Source organism: Falco naumanni, chromosome 5 (genome assembly GCF_017639655.2).
Source record: "Falco naumanni isolate bFalNau1 chromosome 5, bFalNau1.pat, whole genome shotgun sequence".
Taxonomy (NCBI): domain Eukaryota; kingdom Metazoa; phylum Chordata; class Aves; order Falconiformes; family Falconidae; genus Falco; species Falco naumanni.
In genome coordinates, this window is record NC_054058.1 from 14,694,565 (window position 1) to 14,713,744 (window position 19,180).

General features: G+C 41.9%; 1 protein-coding gene across 1 annotated transcript in view; it reads left to right on the top strand.

Annotated features, from left to right (window-relative positions):
• PHF21B (PHD finger protein 21B) overlaps positions 1-15,565 on the top strand; it is a 67,054-nt gene extending 51,489 nt beyond the window's left edge. Inside the window, 7 exon segments of the mRNA XM_040596947.1 lie at positions 1,426-1,502; positions 4,353-4,407; positions 7,952-7,974; positions 9,355-9,513; positions 9,955-10,030; positions 10,981-11,084; positions 13,458-15,565. Of these exon segments, the coding sequence (XP_040452881.1) occupies positions 1,426-1,502; positions 4,353-4,407; positions 7,952-7,974; positions 9,355-9,513; positions 9,955-10,030; positions 10,981-11,084; positions 13,458-13,682 (719 nt within the window). The 3' untranslated portion in view covers positions 13,683-15,565.
• Positions 15,566-19,180: the final 3,615 nt, after the last annotated feature.

The following is a 19,180-nucleotide window of genomic DNA, read 5'->3' on the forward strand; positions in this document are numbered from 1 at the left end:
TGTTGGGAATCCAGTTCCCATGTATTGTAAACATCCTGAAAGCCAGACTGTATCTTACCGTTGGATTACAAGTGGGAGATAGTGCTCAGTATCCTGAAGGTCATTTTCTGGCACTGAGGGTGTTCTGAGATAGACCCCTTTAGCTCAGACATTGGTGAAAGGTGCCAGGCTTTCTGCAGAACCAGGTGGTGTCCTGAGATTCCGTTGGGTGTGATCTTGGTCCTCTGGGCTGAAGAGCTAGTGCTCCTGCCAGTTCCTCGTATTCCAAGAGATTTACTTAGAGCAAGACAGAATGGAGATATCACCATCGCGGGGGCATTTAGACTAACAAGATCCCTCTGGCACCTCAGTGCAGAATCTAAACGTTGCCTTAAAATATTCATGTAGGAAACATTTTGGAATAGAGCATTAGCCCAGCTGTGCACACTTCATGCCATGGTATGGATGCTGGGGCGCTCTTCTTGCTAAAATATGCCTACTCTTACTTTATTATCAAAATAAAAACTAGGATCTAAAATACTTGGCTGTAATAATGTCACCATTCTGAACTGATGTCAAGGGTTGGAAAAATAAATTTCGTATGACAGAAATGAAATCCTACCTCAGATAAAAGTAGCATTAAGCTTGCAGATTTCAGTGGTCGAGGACTCTGCTCACTCTTTCTGTGTGTGTTTACAGAAGTATGCACACAGCTGATTGTTGCTAAATGCAGTCCTCAGCAAGTCCCGTCTTGAATAGGTGTTACCGTTTAGTGGAAGGGAGTTCTCTTGTGTTTCACCCTTTTCCAAGCAGGACTGCAATTCGATAAGCCTATATTTGCACTGCAGTTTCTAGTGACATAAATACATGTATGGCTCTTTACAACATTTTGCATGCTCAGGATCATGAAGTTGTATATTTTTGAATGGATAAATCATCATGCCCTAGTTAGAACTGAATCTAGCCATGCCATTCTGACTGTGCTTTTTCTAACCTCCACAGAGGAAAAGCAATGCAAAGTAAATTTAAAAGGATCTCTATGCTTTCATCTGATATGAATTACAAGGTTTAACTGCTTTAAATGCTTCATTTTTGTTAATACCAGACATTGATAGTATTTTGAAAGCTCTCTGTTGATGCTTGCTGTATATGTGTCTGAATGGATCATAATAAAAATCTTGTAGGGCAGAAGAAGTCCACCTTGGAGGAGGAAAAAAATAAAAAAAATGTTTGTGTTCTGAATCTTACAAGGAAAAGCTTATTAATGTCAAGCCTTGAACTGCAGCAAATATCAATGCTGATGCAACCCAATTATACTTTAGAAGCTGAAACTGAACACAAAGCCCAAGGGGTTGAGGGTGAGAGCATCTTGCTTAACAAGTTAGATCTACATTTTTCCCTGATGAATGAGAAACGCACAATTCATGTTTCTTCCCATGGTTACAGAAATCCAGAGCAAGCGTCAGGAAAGAAAGAGAAGAAGCACAGCAAATCCAGCCTACAGTGGACTCTTGGAAACAGAGGTACTTTATCATTCACTTTTTGTACCGCAGTTCTATTTCACATCAATAAAAGGCTCAAGTGCTGCTTATTACAAAAGTATATACGCATGCTGAACCACACATTTACTTGTAAAGAGATATTGATGTGGAAAAGAAAGAAAAGATCTCATCTCAGTAGCTAAGCAACAGGTTTTCTCCCCACAATATCACTTCCTCCAAACTAGAATTTGTCTTAGTTTTAATAAAGGCCAAAAGGACTAAATAAATGTGGGACCTAATTACTCTTTCACCCACGCAAACAGTCCCTTTAGGTCAGAACTGAAGAACAGAAGTGCTGCACGATGTTCAAACTGGCATTGCTATTTCTCTTTCCCTATGTGCCAAATAATAAACAGAGAACTTTGCTTTTTTTATTAGTGATATTCATAAAAGGGATGTGTTGGTTTAAGAATCAGTGTGCTCTGCAGGGGGTATGGAAGCCTGCATAATAAATATAATAATGCATAATTAAAAATAATATGCTCTGGATAATCTCTGTTGTTTGTTACACTTACGCTGTTACATTTGTAGTATTAGCATAATTTGGTCCTAGATAATACTAGTTCACAAACCTAGTGTAAAAGCAGCATATAAATAGACTTAACTTTTTCTGAAATTGTTTTTTTATTTGTTTCTGAACTGACATATATGCATTTATTCAGCTTATTAAAATTCCACCTTTAAAATTTCACCAGTTTGGGGTTACAATTTGAACTTCCTACAGGAATGGAACTGATTTGCAGCCAGCTCCCCATGTAAGCCAGCTTTCTTTGTGTTCTGAGTTCTTTAATCCTAAAGAAAGTGATTTTTCTTTATTTTGGTAGAAGCAATGCAGAATTTTTGGTATGCCAACATTTCAGCTTTCTGTCTGTGTTGGCAGACAGCAGACAGATGAGGCTAAGGAGCAGCCCACCACTATAGTCAAGCTAGTTTAGTGGCTTCATTGTTCTTTTTTTGAAAGTATTGGAGGTTTTTATACTCCAGAGCAGCTCTGGACGCTTGAATTCTTCAGAGAATTCCACAACTTTTCTCTAGCGACTTCTTCAGAGAAAATGCTGATGTCCATATATTCAGTATTTAACACATAGGAACCTTAGTCGGTACGTTAGCCTTGCTTCCATTAAATTGGTAGTGTCTTCTCTTAGACCTTTTTGTCCTGAGTTTATTAAAATACTGGCAGCAGAGTTTTGTGGCTGTAGTGTGATCGGTGTTCATAAGAAACTCAATTATCTTGGAGCAGGGATGGAGGAGGTGATGGAGGTCATCTGCTGCACCCCTAGTTCATACTTCTCATTATATCTGTTCTCAAAAGCAGATCCTGATGTGAAAGACGGCATGGAGAAAGAAATGTCTGTGAAAGAGTCCTGTGGCTGATCAGCTGTGTCCTCATTAGGAGTTGTCATTAAGTTCTGACCATGGGGAATGCTGTTCAAGTAAAATGGAGGCAGATGGTTTTTCTCTGATCAATTAGCTGCTCAGATTGATTTGCTAATCAGTGAGTTGAGGTATTTTGTGGCATTTCAGGCATTTTGGTGCAGTTTAATTTATGGTTAGTCTACTGAATGATCTTTAATTCATGATTGTTTAAATAGAAATTGCATATAAATTAGACTTTTTATTTGCCAACGCCCCTCAAAACGGCAGGAGCTCAGCATCTGTAGTGGTGATGCTAACTTCCTTGATTACAAAAATGTGATCACGATCTTATGCCTTCACTTGACTGTTGTGCTTTTTCTTTTCAAAGGTTTTTTTCTCTAAAAAAAAATTGAAATACCATTCTATTTTCCCATCCTCAGTAGTGCTTTTTTTTCCTTTTTTGCTTTTCTTTTCTTTCTTTTTTTTTTTTTTTTTTTTCCATAGGAAAGAGTTAAGTTTCAGGATGGTGATTTTTTGAAAGAAGAAACATCTATTCAAAATTCATTAACAGATTGGCAGGCACCTGTGTGTAAGAGAAGTTTACTCACCACAGAATAAATCATTTATTAGCAAAACCCCTCTAATTTTCCTTCAAGCAGAATCTAACAACATCTAATGGAGGAAGATGGTACCGTTTCCAGTCCTGCCGTACAAGTATTGGATGACTCAGAGGAACAATTAGGGGTTAGATAGACTGTTAATGAAGCCTGGCTTGCTAGTGACCAGCAGCTTTCACCATCTGACAAGCTGGTGATGGGCTGCATTACGTTAGTTAAACATCTCAGTCAGGTTTCCAGTGGTCTGTGTTTGTAAGTTTGAAAAATCTTTAGTGATTTCAGCAGACTGGAATCGCCACCAGCTCCTAGAGATCATACACATTAACTTCTGAAGAGAAATACTTTGCTTAGGCCCTTATACATAGCTTGCAGATGAAAATATGTTCCTACGAGCTGTAGACAGGTGTCACAGAAGGTAATGATGTTCTTCTGTAGGTGGGAAGTCCATCACCATTTCTAAGTATGCAAATAAGGATGTCATCTCACAGCAACAATTTATTACACAATTTTTCCGTTATGGACGTTGTTTATCTGCTAGGCTTGGAGTTACTGTGGCTGTTGCTTTGCTGCTACCAACCTCTGTAACAGACCCTGCAACCCAATCTATTATATTTGCAAATCTGCATTTCTTTCGTTAAAAAAAATCTAATGCACAGCTCTGTGAAGAATTTGTTAGAAAGGTAAGAATTCAACTGTTTGTATGACTGTCTCAGGGGTTAGCAATGAATATTCTAAGTTGCAGAACTGGCTTCTGGATAGCTGGGCATGTATGGGAAAAGCTCATGGAGAATGCTAATATGAAATGGTAAAAGACCACCAGAGCACTTTTCAATGACACTGTGTTTCTTTTCCTTTGTAGCGAAAACGCCTTGCATCAAATTATTTGAATAACCCCTTGTTCCTTTCAACAAGAGGTAAGCATATTTTCAAATGAATACACTACTATTGTAATGACATGTTAAATATTTATTAGTGGGATTTCATATGAATTACTGCCAGGGTAACATAGGGCATTCCTTTGTGTAAGGTCCCTGCACTTTATAGTGTGCAGTGAAAATAGATGGTTTCCCTGCAAAAACAATTGAAGGAGAAGACTAAAGGTCAAAACTGTGTAGAAATGGATCCAAAGTCTCTGCAATCAGTAGAAAATCTGATCTCTAGTATTGCAAGCACCATGCAGTGAGAGGACTGATTGAAGAAGGCAGTGTTGCCATCCCCAGGTGCTTAAAAATAGATGCTGAAAATTTGGGATTTAAAAAATAATTACTATTCTGGGCTTTTTATTTGCCTCTTTTCATCAGTTTATGAAACGGCTGAATGTCCTCAAGGGCTAGAAATTTACGGTGCCTTTTGCTTTAAAAACAATGGCTGAAAACCATACAATTTTTCTGACTACAAGAGCTGCAGCCGTAAATCTAGATTTGATGGCCTTGAAGATGCCTTCCAATCTTGTATTTGTAAGAACTTCAGATGCTGAAAATTTCATGATAAATGCCTTGAGAATGAACAACTCAGAGGAGCCGTTTGGGGAATGATGATGATTAACTCATGTGAAGAAGCCCGTTCCAGGAAAAATGTGCAACGTAAAGAAAAGGCAAAGAGCTGGAGGTGGGAGATGAAACACAGAGAACTTTGAGTGCAGTTTAATTCTTCAGAAAAGGCCAATGTAGGATTTTAAGAGAAAGTGTGAAGCTTGAGTTGCTTTTCAGAAGAGGAGAGAAAGCCAGTAAAGGAATGTGATTATGTCCTTGCCCTTGTGTTGCCTTTATAACTTAGGCTCTGCTGCTGTGCATTAGAGATACGGGAAGACAGGCCTTTTTCTAAGGCAAATGTATATGTAGCGTTCACAGGGGTAATTTTTAAGACATAAAATGTTGACCTTTTTTTAGCGTTTGCTTGATATCCCTGTCAAGTGGCATCTTTAGTGCTTGAGAGTCACCTTCTTGGCCCTGCCTTGAATTCCTGCAGCACAGGATCACCAGCTGAAATGCAGCGGGGCTTCTCTCTGCCTTCCAAACATCATGTGCTAGATGCAGACAATTGGCCTACTTACAATATGCCTCTAACGCATAGGGTCTCAGAGGACAAAAGAGGTTATTACATGGTAAACAGCTATGATGACATGCCTCTTAACAGAAACCCATGCTCATATAAGCCCCAGTGGAAAGAACATTACTCCTGCCTTCATTTTATCTTCAAAATTAAAATTATAATTTATTATTTGTCTTATCATAGCACTTGTTTTTCCCATGTAAACACATGAGGAAAAACAGGAGAGAATGGCAGTGTTAGCAAGCCATGCCATTAGCCCCTCGGTGGATTTCATTTAAGTTAGGTTTGCTATCTCTGACCTTCTTTCTGCCACATGTTTCCCGTTTTATGTGCAAAGGAAGCAGGCAAGTGACAGAGTTCCAGGGATGAGGCTGTCTCAGAGCTGCTTGGTTCTCTTAATTGTTAATTACTCTTCGCGTCCTGTGTCTTTGGGTTTTTCCAGCATCCCGAATCTGTGCTGGGATTCTGCGTATTCTGACAATTTTAAGCTAGACTCCTTCATAGGAGAATCCTCCACCTCTGTAGGGGTTTGTTAGCTACACGTAGCAGGCAGCATGGTGCTAGATGCCATGCAAGCTGTGAACTGAAGACAGACGCCATCCTAGGGAGCTTGGCACTGCACTGATGTGGTTGTCCACCTTCAATGTAGAGCTGACTGCCCCTTCTCTTATAAAATTAAGTCTTCAGTTTTATTTTTCAGCAACTAGAAGGAAGAAGTGGACATATTTTAAAATGTTCAAAACTTTATAGTAGAAGAGAGCTGAAAAGAGAAATAAACTAAAAAAAAAAAACCCTGTGAAGCAGAGGAAACAACTGACATTTCCAGAAAGGCGGAAGAGAACAATTCTTGTAAATTTTGATCAAAATGTCAATTAATCAGGATTCATTTATCTGAAAATATCTTACCTAAAATGAGGTCACATCCCCTGACATGTATCATTTGTAGAAAAGACTCTTCAATTATCAAGCCTCTGTTTATCTGAATAACATTTATATCCCCTGAGTAATCATGGTGTCATATCGTGGTGGCTTTCTGTATGTGTATTTGTGTATATGAAGTGACATCTACACATTTTATAAGTCTGTGATTATTTATGGAACTCATTGCCAAAGAATGTTACAATTGTTGGGGAAAGTAGATTTATGGAAGGAAAAAAGTCTGTCTAAGGCTGTTAAATACAAAAATGAAGATGCAAACTCCAGGTTAGGGAAGCCCATAAACTGCTAGTGTCTGGAAGGATACTTCTGGAGTAGAAAAATTTACTCTGTGCTTGCCCTGTTCTTGCCCTCTGTGCACTAGTGGCAGCAATGGATGCTGTTAGTAGAGGATCCTGGGCTTTGTAGCCTTTGGTCTAACTCTGGTGAAGCTGTGCCTTCATTCTTACGTTCCGCTTTCTACCTGTGTGTGAGGTCTGAATGTGCCTACATCTTCACGTGTATGCATGTGTCAGTGTATAAAATGAGTGTGTAACAGCAGAAAGCAGCTCCCAGGTTGGTCTGCATATGAGGGGTCACACTGGAGCAGCTATTTGCCCATTGTGATCAGAGGGGGAGCTGAAGAAGGACAGAAATATGTTGGTTGTCTCCACTTTAATCCACAGAAAGGCCTCTCTATCAGCTGTTTGTCACTGGGACAGGTGCACCAGTCACTTACAAATCAGCAGCAAAAATTATAATCCGCTCTGGTTTCCATAAAGCTGTTAACGTTTTCTGGGGTTTTATTTTTGGACCAAAGTGGATGAATTTCACAAATATTTTTATGAAAGGCTTGGCCTGCATTCTAGTGAGCTTTCTTGTTCTTATCAGGCTGTGAATGCATTTGCTACAGACTCAGTTCATCAAAAGGTGGGAAAACCTTGGCATTTTGGGTGGGAGTAGTTTGATGGTAAAGAATTGATGATAACATAAAGTCACTCACACAGTAGCTGACCATTTTGGCCATGAATCAGCTGAAACATTTAAACATGTGTTTAATGGTAAGTCAGTGGCACCAATTTCATACTCCAAGTTAAGCGCCTGCTTAAGTGCCTTGCTGGTTCAGGGCCAGACTGTTCATCGCCCAGCAGGCTGAAGTCCTTAAGAAAGATTTTTTGACTACTGGCATGTGGAGAGGAGCTCCGCATGAAAATTTCTGAAAATTTGGAATCGAATGTGCTTCTCATACCGACATTTTAGCATCAGACCTCTGGACATGGGATTCCTGCAATGCAACTTTTTTTAATCTCAAATGCTAATTCCACTGCTTGCTGTTGCATTCTTTCCTGCCTGCATTAATTTTGCCAATGTCCTGATCTCCTGTGTCACAGCTTGACTAAAATTACTCCCATAGCTGAGAACTAGCATTCACTGCAGCGACGTGTATGTATTTCCCATTAATCTGTTCTCTGCCCTTCTTTCATATGCTAGCAAATGAGGATCCATTCTGGAAGGTATGTGTAGCAAAATCTGTGTATTGCTAGTGTCTTTCTCATCACCATGTACTTCAGTGCTTGCTTCTGATTCTTGTAGTTTCTGTCAGGATACAAAATTGCAGTAGGCTCTTTGCCTTTCATACTGCTTGTGTGAAACCTTTCCCAGTTAACTAAATCTGTGAGCTTCTAAGTTAGAATTTAAAAAAGATGAACTCTTGGGCTTTCATATGCAAGGCTTGAATTAATCCCATTTTAGAATCCACTGATTGAGAAATTGCTAGTCCAGATTTGTGCTTTTAATGAAAATTTTAAGAAAAATTAATAACCATTCTAGTTTATATAGCTTAAATCTCTTTACATTGAGGTTTAAATTAAGACTTGAGCAGGTAATTTCTAAAGAGTAATATTTTGGAGAGTGATTTTCTGACAGGCATGAGTTAGAATTCAAGATATAAGCCTGACTAAAACTGTCGGGAAACATTATAATTAAAATCCCTAAAAATGAAAATATGCTTTTGAAATTAACAAAGGTACAAAATTATTATTCTCCTTCCTGGAAAAGCACTAGGAAAATTTAGGATTTTTTATAATGATTCACCAGTCATGAGTTTCAAAATCAGTATCTCCTTTATTAAAATGCACTTAATTATACAAAGAGTAATTAACATTGCCACCAGATTAGCATAGCAATTTACTACATGACATTGTAACTTTGTTGATGAGTCTTGGTTCATTTTATATATTGCTTCAGACAAAGTACTAATCAGTCTTGTTGGAAAAAGGTTGTCAGAGCAAGTCTGAACAGAGAACAATTAGTGCCAGGGAGAACAGAGGGACAGAGGAGTCCTCTAGAAGAGTTCACAAAAGAGGGTACGTAGCAAAAGGTTGTACTTGAGTGTACTGTTTTCCTAGCTGCTCTTTGAGGCAATGGGCATAATACATGGAACTGTGTTTTTCCCCCAGAAACAACTTCTTGCTTCCTTCCTTCTGCTTTGGACTTGAAGGACAATTGATCTGCATATTGTCTTTGACCCACGCTTCAGAATAGAGCTGTGCATGGTGATACATGTGTTGGAGTGACACATTATCAAAACAAGGGAAATAATTCCTATGTCACAAGCTGGCTATATTAGTCGACTCCCTCCTGTGTTTGATTAGTTGGGTTTTATTTATCTATCTGTTTCAATTTATGGAACTTGATTCTGGCTCTTCTGTTTGTATTTGTTGCTATCATACACCATTATTTCTGTCATCTTCTACAGCAGCCAGGGTCATTTTGATAATTAGATCTTGTGTTTGAATGAGCCTGTCTGCTGCAATAGAGGCTTTGAATGCTGTATAGAGAGAAGCTCTCCATGGATTGACTTTATTCAAGCCATCCGTCTTCTTCTCTTGCAGAGTGAGATCCACCATGACGAACACTGCACTGCTTGCAAGCGCGGCGTTAACTTGCAGCCCTGTGGCACATGTCCCAGAGCGTATCACCTCAGCTGCTTGGACCCGCCTCTCAAAACTGCCCCCAAGGGTGTTTGGGTCTGTCCAAAGTGCCAACAGAAGGTAAGCTACAGGGGACATAGCACACCAAGAAAAGAAAATGGGAGAAATCTGGAATTAGTGTAAATAACTAAACTAATCTAACCTATGGTCACAGCTTAAGGTTCTAGTATGCAGTTGCAGAGACCAGAGCAGCCAACTCTCCTGACAGCACAGAGATCTGCTAGTCAGGGCCTGAAGAATGTCTTCTGGCCACGGCAACAAGAAGCAGAGGATTTGTAACCCCCTTTTAGTACTGTTTGGTAATGCTGTTGATAGTGGTGTGTAAAGGAATAAGCCCCAATAGAGGCAGCTACTCAAATTATTCTCTCATTATTTTTCAGCTTGTGAATTCTGAGACAAGGACCCTAGATCTGGTCCTGCAGAGCTGTGAGGCTGGAGAAGAAAAAAAATCATGTGTATCTTTGTGGAATCCTAACTTTTTATTGTTTCCTGGGCTTATAGGTGTTAAAGAAAGATGACAACGCGCCATGGACTGGAACTCTGGCTATTGTTCACTCCTATGTTACTCATAAAACAGGTAGGGATTAACACAGCTATTGACAAGGGATTCCCTGCTTGTGACAGGTGATGCCATTTGAGTCCTTCATAGCACCAATATTAAGGTAGTGTTGTCACGCTACCAGGGATGATGGCATTATTAAGCCAAGAGCCCTAAGGGGCTATGGCTGGGAAGAGCAGATCACTCGCTCTCCCCTTCCTGTCAGTCTGCTCCTTCGCTGTCTTCCCTCTGTAAGGAAGCTGAGATAGATCTCTCAGGAACTTCAGTCTGTGGAGGAGGCTATCATCGAAGTGGTGCCTTCCTGGGAGCAGGGCTGAAAACAGGGTTGAGAATCATATCGGGTTGGGAGGCAGAGAGACACAGTCAGGCTAGCATAGCCAGGTCATGGGGTATGTAGCGTGACGCCCGACTGATGTCTCAGATACTACAGCAATATCAGCTCCTAATTGTTTCAGTATTATTTGGTATCGTAGTCATTAGTATAAAATGTCATATGATATCTGTGCATTGACCATTACTCTTTTTTAGTTCCCTGTTGCACTCTTACAGCGGGCTGTTTGGGGCATTAGATCGTATTCGTAAGGAGCTTTGCAGAGGTCTGGTACTGTTATGACTGTGCTTTTCAGCCAGGGTTGCTAACTGTTGCCATTCCAGGTGGCTGACCTGTTCCTAAACACCATTCACCTCTTTCTTGGAGACCTCCAGGACCACTTGTGGTCCAAGGATTAATTTTAGATCATCTCAAAGGTGCACTATAGCTTTTAGGTTGTCCTGGGCGCTAGCTGTTGATGTAGACGCATGCATGCAAGCAGAAACTTCAGATTTATTTGGTTTTACCTGCTGACAAAAGGCTAATGAGACCTGAAACTTACTGTTCAAAATACATGTTTCTGCTTTCCGTTGTCAGACACAGTTTTGCCATATGTCCTATTCTTAACTTCTGCATCCTTAATCTTATTATTCCACAGTCAAAGAAGAAGAGAAGCGAAAGTTATTAAAGAGAAGCAGTGAGCTGAAGAGTGAGCATAGACAGTTAGAAGAAAAAGATCGACTTCTCAACAATGCAGTGAAGGTAGGACACCTGGCTGGGGACATACAGTCTCCTGCAGAGATGTTTTAAAAAAATTTATGCCTGAAAAACTGGTATTTTGTGGCTAGAAAATGATTTATGCTCCCAAGCTACAGATGTTCAAATGTGAATCTGTTTCTCTCTGAGGAAAAACATGTGGGTTTCCTTTATGCACAAAAGCAAGCTGCTTTGGCAGGCTGGGGAGGAGAAATCACCTGAATTCCTGTTTCACACACAAAAAAAAAACAACCCGCCCAAACCCCAAAATAGCCATGGCTGCCTTCCTCGTAGTGCTATACACAGCTCTGATCTGCTCAGTGGCTTTAAGGCACTTCTTCAGGTGAAAAGTTTAGTCACAAGTGGGTCCTCCAGTGGTAGCTGCTTCTCCATTAGCTCAAGACTCTTGAGATTAGGTAGAAATAACCATCTTTATTTGTCTCAGGCTCTGAATGGTGCAACGACCTTTCCATGACTGGAAATGGATTCACAATCTTTTTCTCTGTGAACTCATTTCAAAGCTAAATGTTGGCTGGAGATGTCTCCCATGCATACCATGCTATAAGGGCCAGTCTGGCAGCAATGAATGGGCTGAGTTCAGAGCCGTAATTCCTATCCTCCATGGCTGAAGGAACTTATCTGGGGCTACTTCACCTCAGGCCTGCTCTCGAGGGGTAGCTGTAGCTTGCATGGCAATCTCGATAAATATTTGAAATTTCCTTACCCTGGAAAAATCAGAGTGGCAGCCGCAGGAGTAACTGGTCACTATTTGTTGTACCACTGCAGTTATCCAGAGGAGGTGTGTTAAAATATTTATCACATTTAAAATACAGTGGAAGGAAAAGCAATAACTTATTAAAAGACATCACAGTGGGGAATATTCCCTGTAAGTGTGTGTAGCCACCATCAGCACTAATGAAACACACATATGTATGAAGAAGTGACTCTGGGGTATGGAATATCTTTAGTAGGTAGGAGAGTGCAGTGGGGTGAGGTGTTCAGAAGAAGAAAAGCGTTTAGGGATGCAGTCAGCTATATGGTGTGTGTCAGGGCTGTCAAAATCAGTAAGATTTCTACCTAAGCAGAATCACGTTCTTTCAGTGGGCAACACTGTCTTATTTAAATGGTAATATCAGCCAGTGATTATATTTATTGGATATATATCCACTTGAAAGGAGAAAAGCAATTAAAGGTGTTCCGGCACAGAGCAATTTCATTTCTGACATTTGCCTTAACAGAGATTTACATTAAAGAGAACACTCATACACACCACAGGTGGAATGGTATTATTTGGTAAAAACAGAACATGATTTATCCTCCACCTGAGATTTCATCTGTCTAAACAAACCTCTGAGCAGCTCCACACTGGTGCTTTTCAAACAACTTGACTTTCATGTGAGCATTTCCTGCTTCCCCAGGATGGAAGGATCACCCCGCTGCCCTGGGCAGCCTGGACCACAGCCACAGAGGAGCCACCCACAGCCTAGTGACCAGCTGTGCCAGACCCCTGTGCCCACCGAGAGAAAACAGGAGGTTTGAGATGTTGGAGGCCACTGTCCCCTTCCATCTAGCAGATGGGCTCAGGGGTCTGGCGTGCCATACGGTCCCTCGCAGGCTGGGTGACAATGTGAAGAGCGGGATCTTGGCTGCAGCGGTGCGCAGCTGGGGAGGGAAGGGAGAGTTGCTGATTCTTCCTTTTCTCTTCTTGGGGAAGAGGGAGATTTGGGATGCCTTCGTCTGGATCCTTCTCTCATGCTCATTTTCATGTGGGTTTGAAATATTTCAAGTGATTCTGGGGTGCAGTTTAGCCACCCCACAGAACAAAGGCTTTCTTGTGGCTGCAGTGGTATAACAGTAGTGTCTTAGATCAAGTTTTCTGCCAAAAAGATATTGACATCATGTTTAGAGATACCAACTTATCTTCACAGTAATGACTTCCCAAAATGTGTGGCAGGCACAAAACGCTCCATGGTGAGGTTTATCCCTCAAGCGTTCATCAATGCCTTTCAGTAAGATTTAGAGACCTCACTGGTGCCTTCAGTACTTTCCAGTAACACAGCTATTACAATCCTGTGCCAGTAATCTCTTTGGAGCGCAGAAGGCATTCCTGCCAGGCTGTCTACAGGCTGAGGTCAGAAATGTCCTCTGAATGCGTTTGGACCGGGATGGGTATCTACCTCAGACAGCTGCTGCAGTGTGTGCAGCACTGGTGATTACTCCATTCGTTAAGCTGTGGTTTTGCTATCCCCAAAGGAGAATACACTTCCTTTGAGTGGGATGTGCACTCAAGACACAAAAGGATGTTTGCAGAGATGTTTGACACCAATTTGAATGTACTCTCAGTCTTTCCTTCTCTCTCCCCTTCTCTTCATTTGACAGAAATGCTTAGAGCTAAAAACCAGCCTGTTGGCCCAGCAGAAAGGGACTCAGTCATCACTGGAACGTCTCAAAACCCTCATTAGACTGATACAAAACGAGCAGATGATTCAGGTTACCATGACGACCACCACCACCTCCTCCCTGCTAACTGTCCCCTGGATCAAACCCTCCCCTGCCTCGGCTGCCATGCACAAAGCCTTGCAGCAGTCACAGGGTAACAACTGACAGAGGCGGCTGCTGGAGCGCAGAGCAACGGGGGGAGAAAAAACTTTATACACATGCGCAGAGGAGAGATTAAACTGAAACAAAGGAGAGAAGGAGCGATCTCCGTTTTGGTACGCGTAGAAACTTGCAAACCAATCAGTCCAGTTTGTAGGTCACTGTGGCAGCAGGTTCCCACGGAGCGGGTTGAGCTGCGGTTTTGTATTTGCCGAGACCTTCAGTGCTTATGAGATTTTTTTTGTTATGTTGGCCTTAATGTATTCATGACTGAGGATGGACGGAGGAAGTATGGCCGATGGGAAGCGGGATATCCTTTTGTGGGGGGCAGACAGGTTTCCAGTTCTGCTTTAAGGGGGAAATTTTCAATGCAAAGAGTTAGTGAGCTAGTAGAGAAGTAGTTGGGCTGAGAGCTGTACGTGGGAGGGAAATCGGTGAGATCACCAGAAACTGAACTGCTTAGGACTCGACATGGATTCTTATCAGAGGAACAAAGTTGGCCCCACGGATTCGGGTGACCTGGAGATGGGGCCGTTTTGACCAGAACGGCGTCACGGACACTCACAGAGCCTTCGAAACAAAAGATCCGTTTGGGTTTTTTTCAGTATTATTAGAGTTGAGAATTGCAGATATTTAAATAAAGAAACTGTATGAAGTTAGCGTTTCTAGTAAAATATTGAAGTATTTTCATGCTGATGCTTCTGTATATGCGTTCCGAAGTATTTAAAAAAGTATGACTGTAAAACTCCTTACTTTTTTGCAGGTCCTTTTTACTTATTTTGCTATCGGTGTATTTTTCTCATGGAGTTTTTGTGCAAGATTTAGCATAAACCATAATAGTGGATATCTTTGGCAGGTTGGGTTTCATTTTTTAAAGAGATTATTTTGGGGGTTTTCTTTTTTGTTCATTTTGGAAATTTTTTTTAAAGAAAAGAAAGCAAATAAATATTCCATTTTTTCTTTCTTGCCAGTACAGATAATATGCCAAAAAGATAACTTTACATTTTTGTACTGCGTTTTTATTGTTAAAGATATGTAACGTGATTTTTTTATTACTATTACTTTTATTTTTTGCTTGCAGAAATATCTGCTGAAATGGTACAGGAAAAAGAAAAAAACCTGCCTCAAGGGGTTGTTTCTCGTACTGGATAATATCAAGAGTTCTGGGGGAGGGACAGGCCATGGAAAATTTAAAGGGTTTGTTGGGTTTTTTTTTTTTGAAACTTGATTCCTTTTTAATATTTTGGTTGATTTTAGCACATTTGGGAAGCGTTTAGCATTAGCCTGAGAAAATCCCAGTGCGCCTGCTTGTTTCACTAGCTAGTCTTCCTGATACTGCAAGGGTCTGCCTGGCCCCCCCCGCAGGCCACAGCCCTCCCCGGGAAGGTAGTGATGGGCACCCCGGTTTTTCTCAATGTCACAAGCGCACACCAGATGCCATCGTCTCTGTCATTTATGAGTTCTCCGTCAATTAGCACAACAGGTACTTAAGGAAAGCAAGAAGCCACCAGAGCATGACACAAGGCTAGTCTCTCACATCAGCATATCACATGGTGCCGAATATCTTTTTTTTTCTTTTTTTTTTAAATAAAAAAAAAAAACCACACGAGGGACTGGCTTTTTCCGTCGCCCATCACTAGGCAGCACATGGTCCCTTCAACCATTTTCACAACTCCGGGAGAAACTGTGCAGTACTATACAAATCTATTTTAATACACAACACTCGGTTGAACAAGATTTTTATATTCTTTTATTGATGAACAAAGTGAACTAAGTAAAACACAATTGTTATACATTGGTTATTGTATGCCAATTATGCATTCTAACGTGGCTTGCGATGTAAATGTTTTCAGGTTTAATGATTTTTTTTCCTTCTCAGACAAATGAAAGAAAAGGAAAAGGGTGGAAGGTTGAATATGTGAAGAATTTCTGAAGAACTGTCTTGGACTGTTAAAAGTAGTTATTTTGAAAAGGGGACTGTCCAGTGGATAGTGTGCATAGAAAAAAAAGTGTTTGTCTTAAATATGCCAATGTAGTTTTACTTCTTTATGATGCATTAAACTTGATTGACAATTTAACGGCGTTGTGGTGGTGATACCCGCTGCTGTGGGGATGCTGTGTGGCCCGCCCGGGGCGCGCTGCTGTGACCCCTGCCCCGCCAGACTCTGGCTGAGGGGGGAAAGGCACTGCTGCTGCTTTCTCCACCTCCCCCCGCCCCCCCCTTCAGTTTTCAGATTTAAACAATGCCAGAATGACTACAATACTTTCTGCTTTCCTTCTTTCAGTAAGATGGCTTCTTCCTTGAGGCCATCATGTCTCCAGGCAGGGGCACCCTGTCCATTCCCCTTCTTGGCTTCTTACCTCTTGGAATAATTTCCCATCCCAGTCTTTCCCAGATCTGTAAGCAGAGATGTTGGCAGTACATCAGATCTCTCCCTTTTCCTCTTGCATCTCTTGTGGGTTGCATTTTTTAAGTTTTCACCAGGATTTAAACACTGCAGTGGGTTTGACCCAAAGTGAGATGAGCGGAGCCAGCTCGGCAGCAAGGCTAGGGCTCTGAGACACAAAAAGATTGCCACAGGGCTGCAGTGCATCAGCCAAGCTGTTTGCACATGCTCTTTACATCTTTTGTGCGTGTTGCAGACAGCGTGGTCTTTGCTTCTGGTGGGTTACTGGGGAGGGACTTGCTGCGGCCCGAGGACACACAGCCGGCTGCAGCAGAACAACGGCCGGCAGACCCGTGGGCTTGGGTTTCAGACCTGCACTTCCAGCTGCTCTTCAAACGTGTGGTGGGCCCATTTTGTAAAGTTGTTTATAAATCACTTTGTAAATGCAGTAAAGAATGAGAGAGGTCCCTCACAGGAGCTGTCTGATTTCTGGCCAGTGGAAGGGACAGAACTTCCCGATAAAAGGAGTCAAATGAAAGCAAGGCAACATCACACTTGCATAAAACCTATCACAGCAGCTAATGCTTATGCAGGGGCATGGTTGGTGGTTTTTTGCCAGGCATAGGGGAAAAGGGATTTTTTGTTTGGTTGTGGTGGGGTTGCCTTGTCTTCACTTGCTGGCAGTGTAACCATTTAATTTTAGGCTGCAGTTAGCAGGGGGAACTCAGCACTGCGTCCTCACTTCCCCTGCAGCCAGGATGCCCCCTTCTCCCTCCTGGCTTCTGCTTCTGGGAGGGCAGCCCGATTTTTCCTAACATTACTTCCAATTTTACAAGATGCCCTTCCCCCAAACCAGGAAACCAGAAATGGTATGTAATCATCATCATCATCATCATCTTCCTTCTGCTGCCATCCTAAACTATAAATTCAGTGTTGTGCTAACAGACAGGAGCCAATTACAGAGCTCTGTGTGTTGCCTTAATAATTAATGTGGTTGCAAGTGAGTGTAACCTTGTGCTAGCCTTTAATCTTTGATAGTAATTTAAATTAAGGTTTTGGTGGAGATTTGTAGGAGCCACAGTAGCCTTCGTGTTCCTTGCTGTGGCACCAGGCATTGTCTTTGAGAAGAATTGGGAGCCATGGTGTTCCCAGCCTCCCCTTCCAAGCAAAAGTTATTTTTCCAGTTATGCCAGACTTCACAGCTTCAGAGCTCTTTATTTTAACATGACAGACTTATTTTAACATAAACAGACACAGTTTTCTGTGTGTAGGACCTTTTCACATGCCATTACTTATCTCATAGAGGAGCTGCTCTGCAAATAGCCATTTGAATGAAACAATGTCTGCAGAAGCCTGTCAGTTTTATATTTGCACCTCTTCAAATGTAATTTCACCTACTCTTCCTTCTCTCACTCTCTCCCCTTCCTCAGCAATCAGAGGAAAAGGAACTCTTCTGTGCGTTGGGAAGTAACACGGAGTGATGCCAGCCCTTCCCAGTGAGCAGAATGAGGAGGACAGGCATGGCTTGTTTCTGTCAGGATCTCAGATGTTTTGGGCTTCATACTCTTAGAAGAAGCCACAATGGATCCAGTCTGGCCTAAAGGCTCAAAAATCAAGAAGCAAACTCAGGACCTCTCAATATTTTTTATATTCAGTTCATGATCACTGACAGCTATTTTTGCATGGTGGATTTCTCGGTAGCATCAGTCCAGCTAGCAGATTCTCTTGCAGTAGAAGACCTCCATGTGAGGATGACAGCACAGACTCCACCACAGCTATATTAGGAGTTTATTCTACATGCTGATGTACCCATAGCATGCTGGTTTCCCAGCAGTTTGACGGCCTATTAGGCACACTTACACTTTTAGAATAGTGCATTATAAACTGATGTGTACTTTTTGTTCTGTGTTCTGCAGGTCCTCTGTAGTTGAAAAGAGAGGTATTACACTGAAATGAGTGGCAACAGCCACATCAGATAAAACTCCACTCACTTTAATCAGGTTTTGCCAACTGCAGCTTATTTTGCTTAGGAAATGAAGCTTGGCTTCTGAGATCAATCACCAGTGACTGACTGGTGCAAACAGAAAATGCCAGGCTCTGCTTCTGTAAGCCACTTTTAAGTTCACCAGGGTGAATATCATTAAAGCAAAAGGGGTTTCTTCCACCCTTAAAAAAAGCAAACAAAAAATTAAATTGTCATGATGGGGAAAAAAATACTACAAAGCCTACATAAGCATATAACGATTCTAGCTAGTGATAAGGAGAAAAAAATATTAAAATTATGCCATTGCTCTTTGAAGTTGTTTGCATTTGTACTGGTGGATTGCAGGTGATTTCTGTGCTGTTTAAATGCAGCAGAAATGCTACACCCCAATCTTTGATTATCAGCCTCACCCATTAAGCAGTTACCACCAAAATTTTAATTTGCTTTCACATTTCATCTTTGGCTTTGAGATGCAGCAGTAAATAGTCTTTCCCCTCAATACTCATGCTGGAAACACAGCTGATCAGCCATCCAGTTGCTGTCGACAAAGCAGTCCTCCAGCTGCCAAGATGTAAACTTCGCCACGACATCTTGGTGCTTGTGCTTTGTCTGTTCCGCGTGGGAACGGCACTATTTCGTTGATCATGTGTGCTCCTGCCCCCTGCTACGGTTGTGGCTAGACTGTGGAGCAGGAGCGCTCCGTGATTGTGGCTCTCCATCGCCCGCAGGGGAGGTGGGCCAGCCGGCGGGCGGGTGGTCTGGCTCACTCATTGCACTCTTGAACTCCTGCATGCTTACCCCCCTCCCAGGGAGCCGGAGGGAATGTAAGGACAGCCCAGGGTGCCGAGCGAGAATCATGGCTAAAGCATCGGCCTGAAAATCAAGAGTGATGCTAGGTTCATTATTTTCCATTTGAGGAGGCTTGAAACAGTAATTTCACGAGCGAGCCCAGCACCTCCCTAAAAATTACATCTACACACACACACACTCTCCTCATTTTCCAAAATGGGGAGATTTGCTGCAGCAGCAGAAGAGAGAACAAGAGACGTGCACAGCCCCAGGAAGGGACTTTGTGTCCCTGCAAGGGAGTGAGCAAAGCTCCAAGGCCATGAGTGACAAGTGCTGGGCAGCAC